Genomic DNA, 9,372 nt, shown 5'->3' with positions numbered 1-9,372 from the left:
ATGTAACAAATTTTTGATGAAACTAAAAGTATCAAGATTGTGAATAAAGTAATTACAATTTGGAAAATAAAATTATAAATGAAACTTTCGGAGCATGCCCGATTTTCATTTCATTAATCATTTGAATTATTATTAAAAAAATTTCCAACATTGACCCAAACTTTCATATACAGGGTCTCGTAACCTGACGACATCAAATAACTCATAAAATATTTGTTGTACGAGAAAATGTTTCAGATAAAAGTTGCATGGCTTCCAGAGGGACATGTAGTACTGTGATCAGTATTTTATTTTATTTTGCTTTTTTATCAAGATATGAAGGTCACCTTGAATTGTTTAAATAGAATGGTTAACATTTCTTCCCGAATTCGGATAAAGCGCTGATAATTCTACATAAAATGGTATTACACCAAATAGGGTCTAAGATACATAGTTAGTGAGATTACGGTCTTTTCTAATAGAATATAAAAAAATATTTTGTTCTTTCTGAAATTCTTTTGCTCTCCTCACCTCTACTTGTTATAGCTTTCACTCTAGGCATCTGTACAGATATTACATTGGTCAGAAAATAATTGCGCTTTTCTATCTCTTCAATTACAAATACATATATCTTAGCTTTCAAAGCTTTTTATTAATCAAGGCAACATTTACTTCCACGCAACTTGTTCTGCCGACAAGCTTGTTTATCCCAGCAATATAGAAAGCCGGATCCCCGGAGTCGATGAAACTTTAAAAAGAAACTTTTCCGCATCAGCTCGGTTTTCAACACGGTTTATCCTTTGAGAAATTGTCTGAATGCTGAAAAAAAAAAAAAAAAAAAAAAGGGAAAATCTGTTGGAGAAAGATCTGGCGAGTATGGTGGATGAGGTAAAGTTTCGTATCCCAGCTCGTTCAATTTCTGGAGGATAATTGCTGCAACGTGTAGCCGCTCGTTATCGTGCAGTGGCATTGGGCTTTTCCTATTGATCAGTACGGGCACTGGACGTCTGAGTTTTTCGCGCATTCTTTCGATTTCCTGACTGTAAGTCGGTGCCAGCGATGATTTCGACAGGTTTCAGAAAAATCACGGTGAATCAAGCCGGTCGCGCACCATCAAAACAGTCGCCATAATCTTTTTTCACGCGCAGCTTGGGTCTTGGAAAATTCATCGAACCGCCATTGCACCGTACGTGTCTTAACGATATATCCGAGCCAAATGCGTTGTCGACTTTGTGAGCAGTTTCTGCTTGCTTTCCCACTCTTGCTTTGAATTCCTAAAGAAAAATTGCTCCGACTTGCTTCTTATCCAATGTCACTTCAGTGGCCAGAAATGGTGCTAAACTGTCTTTGAAATGGGATTGATTGGTTCTAAAATATACAGATCAGAATATATTCTTCAAAATTATATATGACACCAGCATGATAAACGTAGGAATCTGCAAAAAAAAGTACAAGGGATAACTATAGAATCTAATACTATGATACTAAATGTATACGTTCATTATAATTATCAGCAAATTATAAGGTGGAAAAGTCGAAGTTGTTGGCTAGATTTAATTACAATGTCCCATCAGAAGGGACAGTCGAGTGAAAAAAAAGGACCTACTTTCTGTCGTTTCCTTTTCTTGGTTTCACCTGTAAAAAACGCTATGACGTTCAATCGACGACGATCGCGCAGCAATCCAAACATCCCACGCCGCATAAACATCTTGATTGTCTGCGTAAGCTACGTAGCCAAAATACCCAATAATTTCTCCGATAATTTGATGATTATTAAACAGACGTCATACGGACAAACAAACAAACAAACAAATAGACAGAGAAACAGATGCCCGTTCGACCATGTTCCTGTTTCGCGAGTTCAGCTGATTTCGTTCCAAGTGTAGAAGAATGATAGAAGAACCGTTGATCGTGAAAAAGATTTCAAACAATGACGTAAAGATCCTCGCATACGTTGAAGAAACATGTGGCGATGCATGCATCGATATTTAGGTTTACGATGTATGAATCGACAGGCAAACTGATTCTAACGCAGGTTTCATGAAACCTAAAAGTCGACGCGTGCATCATTGCATTTTCAGAAAGTATATCGAGATGATCAAAACACTGAATTGCACAACATTGAACCAATATTATTTATTTATTCGTATTGAATTGTCAGTACACGTGCTGAAAATTTAGCAGTGACTTTAAAGCAGTTATTTCATGATATATTTAATAAAGGTATGTTGTAATTCGAAACATAATTCTACATCGAATTTGTGCCTTTTTGTGATTAATTTATCACCACACCTTTTCGTTTTAAGGGTATTAAATGAGGTAATTGTAAAATAATCACGTTTAAATAATATACGATCAACGGAAGATGTAATTGTTGAATTCACTTATGTCTGATCCAATATCATTTCGTTGCAACTATTGTCGATAACATTTGAAAATGTTACACCTGCAGGCGTTTTTTATTCTAGCGGACCGAAATATGTATATGTAAATTGAGTGACAATAAGCGCCAAATGTAACCAGAGAGTTAATACCTGCGCTGGCAACTGATTGCGGACCATAACGAGTGACCGAGCCGTATACAACAATTCGTTTTCTTTTTGAATTCATCGGTATATCCCTGAATGGAAATTACTAGGAAGTAATAAATTTATTATCTCTTTTGCCTGGGTTATATTTCAATATACTTAAAACTAAGAAAATATTGCAATTTTGGAACAAAAATTTTCGCTGGAATGACGTGCCACGCACGTCGAGAATTTTTTGTCCCAAAATTGCCCCGATATTTTCTCAGTTTTAAGTATATTTAAGTACAACCCAGGCAAAACAAGCGATAAATTTATAACTTCTTAATAATTTCTATCCATCTATAGTGATATCATACGGACGAATTTGAAAAGAAAGCGACGGATTTATTGTATACGGTTCGGTCACTCGTTACGGTCCGCAATCAGTTGCCAGCGCAAATGGTTAACCTTTTGCTACCGCACGTCGAGAATTTTTCGCCCCAAAATTGCAATATTTTCTCAGTTTTAAGTATATTTAAGTATAACTCAGGCAAAACAAGCGATAAATTTATAACTTCTTAATAATTTCTATCCATCTATAGTGATATCATACGGACGAATTTGAAAAGAAAGCGACGGATTTATTGTATACGGTTCGGTCACTCGTTACGGTCCGCAATCAGTTGCCAGCGCAAATGGTTAACCTTTTGCTAGGCACGTCGAGAATTTTTCGCCCCAAAATTGCAATATTTTCTCAGTTTTAAGTATATTTAAGTACAACCCAGGCGAAACAATAAATTTATTACTTCTCAATAATTTCTATCTACAGTGATATCACACCGACGAGTTCAAAAAGGAAGCGACGGATTTATTGTAAACGGTTTGGTCACTCGTTACGGTCCGCAATCAGTTGTCAGCGCAAGTGGTTAATTTTCATTTCTAGGAATGACGTGAACGAGGTGAAACATGTGCCAACGCTTTACCGTCTTTATGGCCACTCGAGACGGTGTTTGCATTGCGGTTAAATGTTTGCATGCGTTTAACTCTGCTCTCGTGTGTCCTGCTCCGGATCATAGTCCCCAATCCCTGTTCGGGCAACTCGCTTTCGACTCGAGGGCACTCCGTCCTCGATAGCGCGATAACGCGATAACGCGATTGACAGCAACTCGACAGCACCTTCTGCTCGACGTCTACCAACTATGTATGTATGTACATACATATCGTTCTCTTATCTCTCATTGTCGGTAGCTGTTTGTCGCGCGCGCTCGCTATGGTCCGTTTTATCACGAGGCAACTGTTGACTGATCCTCGAGGGATCGAGTCGAGTTGAGAGTGGTGAGAGGTCATCGGTGATTCAAAACGATGATTCGAACAAAATAGATTCGCTCGCCAGACTTTACTATTCTCGCTCGTAACTTTTATCTTATCCAGTAACCTAACCTAAACCTCAAAATTTCAGTCGAAAAAAAAAAAAAAACAGAAAAAAACGCGTTCTCGTCCTCGAAACGACTCGACGACTCGAGCGAATGATGTTGCAAGGCGTGTGTTTGGTCGTGTTCCGTCCAAGCAGAAAATCACCGGGCGACCTTTCCAACGGTGGCGACTAGCGGGAGACACGACTAATTTTAGACGGTACCTCGGCGAATGGATTCTCGTTGTCGCCGCAGTAATCGAGTAGTCGAGCAAGCTGTTCACGTTAGGCCAACGTCAATAATTATGGATGCCGAGTAATTAATCGAATTTACCCAGAAACGGGAACGTTCACCAGCGCTAATAGTTACGAGGTGGAACGTATCGACGAGCGAGCCCCTCCTTATCGAGTTCGAATTTCCCTTTAGTCAGGTATAACCCAACTAACCCAACTAAACCGCGTTTGTCCTTCGGCGAGATGCTCACGTATTCAGCAACGAAATTTCCAAATAACGATAAATTCGCTCTCCATTTTTACTCTGCTTTCCCTTCTTTTTCCAGCTTGGCAATCTCTTTCACGCCATGTCGTCGCGTTTTTTTACTTACACAGCTATACACTCTGTCAAAAAACGTAACGTTGTTGTATTTTTGTTTGTCGATTGCGCGGTTTTCGCGCTTATTAACAGATCGCCGTACACGTTTCTCTGGTCGCCACAAGATGGCCGCCGCGTCGCGTCCACTGACAGCTGTCGATCGATACATCGCCACCGCGTCATACGCGTGAAAATGAAAACGACGGCCGCTCTGCTTCTCTTTGCGTGTTACTCCCTCGTCGAAAGCGTCCCGAACCACCGACCACTCTTCGACGAAGGTAACCGAGAGAAATTGTCACGATCGGTCAGAGACCAATTTTCGATAATTGCTCGTATCTCGATAACTCGCTCGCCGAATCGAGCACGCGCTTCTCCCGTCTATCATTCCTAACCTATAAACTATTTCCCTTTTCCTCTGCCTTTCTAGAGAGACTCTTCCTCCACGAATCTTTCATAATCGTTGACACGTTGCAGCTGAGCCACGACGGAATCTCGATCTCGATCTCGATCGTTGGACCTTGTTGCGCAAGTATGCATCTCGCGATGATCGCGGCGAGAGTCAACGACGAAACGCCAACGATGAAGACGAACCGGAGAGCTGGACAGGCCGATGGATGCCCGACAGACCGAACGATCCTACTCCGCCGCCAAAAGTATTTCCAAAGATGGACCAGACGTACGATTTCGAGTCCTCTCATTCCTTTCACGGTGGAATACCGATGGGATATTCGTCGAAAAGCTGCGACGACGCCAAGGTGATTCATTTTTCTCTCTTTCGATTCTTTCACCGATCTCTGGATCACGGTTCTCATTGCATATCGTCTTTCTTCCTTTTTTTTCTTTTTTTTTTAGACCAATTTAACCGTCGATTGGGATGGTAATCCAATCAGTTACACCTGTTACGACGAAAGAATCACCCCAAACAGAAGCAGGATAGCGCTTAAATACTGCGAGCGCATCCCGAAACACTACGTCGTAAGTATTTAGTCGCAACGAGGCGACGATGAACAAGCTAGGCTGAGTGATCGGCTGGAAATGTTTGCAGGCAACGCACAAATGTATGTACGAGAAAATTGAATACGACGACGACGTTCCGCTGTTGTGAGTACGCCTCGTTTTGTCAACGAAAGAAATCGTTCGTGCCGAATTAACCGTGCGCGCCATTTTCAGCGGACCGCACAGGCCACTCTGGCCCATCTACGGCGAGTACAAATTTCTACCAAAGCAGAGGTGGCTCCACAGCCTCGAGGTAATCGTAACAACGTTCAATCGCCTTGGCAGATTTCTTTTTCCTTTTCATTTTTTCCCTACTTTTACCATCGTTTCGTCTCTGCGTTTAGCACGGAGCGATCGTCGCGTTGTACCATCCATGCGCCAATCCGATGGAAGTGAGGCGATTGAAGAACTTGCTCTCGAGCTGTCTACGACGACACGTGATCAGTCCTTACAACCTGTTGGACGAACACCGCGTAAGCTCTCGTAAACGTAAATCAAGCTGTTGGAAAGGCTTAACTGGGTTAAACGCGAGACCTTCTTTGATGTTTCAGCCGTTGGTCCTGGTCGCGTGGGGATGTCGTTTGAGCATGTCCTACGTGAATCCCGAACTGGTGATTGGATTCATTCGCGAGCACGCCCTCCGCGGACCGGAAGCAACGGCGAGGGACGGCGACTTCTCCCAAGCTTTGTTACATCCGGCGGAGATCGTGTCCGATTTCGACGACACAATTCTGTGTCCGAGCGCGCGTACAGTTTTACGCGACTGACGTCGCCGCTCTGTATTATACCTACGTGTACATACCAACGTCTGAACTTTTTCCCATTAATTTATTACTTGGCTACGTTTCCCTTTGCCTTTCCAGTTGTCCTCTCCTTTTCTCGTTTTTTGCTCTCGTTGCTTTGTGACGCCAACGACGTGGACACGCGGCTAATAATCAATAAAGATTCAAAATCCAGAGGAAACCTCTCGAATTTTCTCTTTCTCCTTCTTTCTCTCTTTTTTCTCGAACAAACCACGACGCGACAAAGAGCAAAGGAGACGAATAAATGGGACGCGCAACGTTCACTCCCGTGATCTATATACAGGATGGATCACCACACATTGCCAACTAGAGTTAGGTCATTATTATTACGCGTAGCGAAAAATGTTTCACATGAAGTTGAATGATTTCGAGAGAGAAGACACTTTGACGATACCAGTTTTCTTGTCAGGTGGACGTGTAGAGGACATAAAGGTCATTAACGTTTTTTTAAATGGAATCATACATTTTTCGATGCACCTTGATATTCTTTGCAAAAAAGGTATTAACCTATTTATGTTGAAAAATCATTGGTTTAGCAGATATTTTAATTTTAATGTTGTTAGGAAATCATGACCCCTTTGTTAATGTTGTAATGATTTTATTTACAGAAAAGGCTCAATGTGACGACCATTTACATCACGACATTTTCTGAATCGATAGATTAATAATTCACTCACATTGTGTAATGTATCTGGTGTTATTTTATTACACTCAGTGATGATACGATCTGTCATATTGGCCATTGTAGTCGGAGGCTCAGCGTACACCTTATTTCCTAACAACATTAAAATTAAAGTATCTCCTAAAACTAATGATTTTTTTAACATAAATAGGTTAATATTTTTTTTGTAAAGAATATCAAGGTGCATCAACTGATGCAATGAAAAATGTATGATTTCATTTTAAAAAAATGTTAATGACCTTTACATGTCCTTTCCATTCAACCATTCAACTTCATTTAAAACATTTTTCGCTACACGTAATGACGAAAATCTACATGACAATATGTGGTGACCCACTCTGTATGTATATATCATGTCCTTGTATATTGTGTTTCGAGAGAGAAGATCAATCAGTTCAGTACACTGAACATGGTGTCGGTTTTTAAAATCTCTTTGCGGTCCTCTGTTATCGACAGATGTATAATAACTTGACCATAGTGCTGACTATAATCAGTACTTCTGCGAATACGTATGTATGTACTTTCGATGACATATAAAATTAGAGTCAGACAAGTAACGCTATCGTATTCTCGGTAATGTAAAATATACTACTCGACAGTCTACTAGATAGTAAGTCGTTAACATAAAAGAATATAATTGTACAGTAAACGCTTGGCTTTCTTTCCTTGTCTTTTTTTTTTTTTTTTACTTTTCTTTCGTCTTTGTTGTCGCTTCGGTAAATCGGCAGGTGGAAGATGACTTGCTAAGCGTGAGGGAAAATCGGCGAAGCTCCACCCAAGGAGAGACTCCATTAACGTCGAACAAGAAAAGAAGCTTCTGACGATTAAATTTAATACTCTCGCAGGTTCGACGGAACCGAATCCGTGATTCGACTCTTGTCGTATTCTTCCCCTCTCCCTTTTTTTTTCTTTTTTTTTTTTATTAGAAACTTCTGTCACAAAGCGAGCCAGAAGATAGAACATCTACAGAATTATTATTATATACAGTATATTTAGGCTCGCGGGAGACGTTTACGTCTCATGCAGGATTAGACGACGATGAAAGGACACACGCTCCCATGGATCGGCACGCTAGACTTTCCACAGCCCTGTATGTATATATCGCAAGTAAGTAGTAAGTAAACAAGCATGTACTACGTAGTATATACGTAGTCAGTGCTGCTACGAATTCTCTTCTCTCTGTTGGATGACCTCGCTTCGCGTTTTTCTTTCTCTTTTTTCTCGTCAAACGACTAATAGATGCTTTACGATAGTGGACTCCTCAATATTATTGCCAACTTTGTACAGTCGATGACAATAATAATTATAGTAACAGCAATATCGCGTAAAAGATGTGAAAACAAAATAACGATCCATCTCGTTTAACCTCTTGCGCTGTAATGACGTGCCACGCACGTCGAGAACTTTTTCTCCCAAAATTGTAATATTTTCACAGTTTTAAGTATATTTAAGTAAAACGAAATAGGCAAAACAAATAATCAAATTATTACTTCTCGATAATTTCTATCCAGTGAGATATCATACCGACGAGTTGAAAAGGGAAGCGACGATTTATCGTATACAATTTGGTCACTCGTTACGGTCCGCAATCAGTTGCCACAGCGCAAGTGGTTAACATACAAAGAGACAAGGATATATATATATATATATATAGAGAGAGAGAGACAGAGAGAGAGAGAAAGAGAGAAAGAGAAATAAACACATCCATACTCGCTCAACGCAAATACGACTCGTAGGCGGAAAAAACACCGTTCATTTATTTAATAAGTAATACAGGTTTCTTTTTATCTTTTTCTTTTTCTATTTTTTTGCCTTTTCTTCGTTCTTGAGTAATTTCTCTCACCTAATAGAAGTGTGTCTACGATAAAAAGTATTTTCATAGCATTGTTCAACGTGCTAAATTTTTTTTTTTCAAATTTGTATATCTCTTTCGTGCATCAGTTTACTCTCGCGCATGCACGCATACGCACTTTTTTTCTCTCTCTCAAACGTTTTCTAACATCGTTCGTTCGTTCGTTCGTTTGTCCCTGCATTCTACTCTTTCCAAAACTTTTGCCTTTCATTCTCACCTTTCTTCTTCGTACTTTCATATTCTCTTACCCTCTTTCGTTCGTTCGTTCGTTCATACATTCGTTCATTCGTTCGTTCGCTCATTCGTACTTACGTGCTTTCCTCTTCTACCTCTCCCACTCTCTCATTCCCTAATTAATTTTTCTCGATAATGTAAATTTATTATAATAATCTCACTTTGCCGCGTGGCAGTCAAGAGACACGGCCACGTAACCTCTCTTATCGTTATGATTTAACACCAACACCCCCATTCACGATCGCTCTTTATTTTTTTGTTCGTTTGTTCTTTTTTTTCTTTTTTTTTTTTTTTTTTTTTTTTTTTTTTTAAAAAA

General features: G+C 40.0%; 1 protein-coding gene and 1 long non-coding RNA gene across 2 annotated transcripts; one reads left to right on the top strand and one right to left on the bottom strand.

Moving 5' to 3' along the window:
- Positions 1-1,393: 1,393 nt before the first annotated feature.
- On the bottom strand, positions 1,394-4,549 carry LOC122531117. The gene is made up of 3 exons (XR_006307195.1): positions 3,470-4,549; positions 1,476-1,705; positions 1,394-1,415 (listed from the first exon to the last, which is right to left on the bottom strand). It is a non-coding gene; the product is annotated as an uncharacterized LOC122531117 (long non-coding RNA).
- Positions 4,550-4,614: 65 nt separating this feature from the next.
- LOC122531107 lies at positions 4,615-6,445 on the top strand. The gene is made up of 7 exons (XM_043658708.1): positions 4,615-4,767; positions 4,964-5,244; positions 5,342-5,464; positions 5,535-5,590; positions 5,660-5,738; positions 5,830-5,958; positions 6,037-6,445. Exons 1-7 carry the CDS (start codon positions 4,683-4,685, stop codon positions 6,250-6,252), a joined length of 969 nt encoding a protein of 322 aa, XP_043514643.1. The 5' UTR covers positions 4,615-4,682; the 3' UTR covers positions 6,253-6,445.
- Positions 6,446-9,372: the final 2,927 nt, after the last annotated feature.

The sequence above is a fragment of the Frieseomelitta varia genome, unplaced genomic scaffold (assembly GCF_011392965.1).
Source record: "Frieseomelitta varia isolate USP_RPSP 00005682 unplaced genomic scaffold, Fvar_1.2 scaffold_375, whole genome shotgun sequence".
Lineage (NCBI taxonomy): Eukaryota > Metazoa > Arthropoda > Insecta > Hymenoptera > Apidae > Frieseomelitta > Frieseomelitta varia.
The sequence above is the reverse complement of the archived record's forward strand: the minus strand, read 5'-3'. Positions and strand labels throughout refer to the sequence as shown.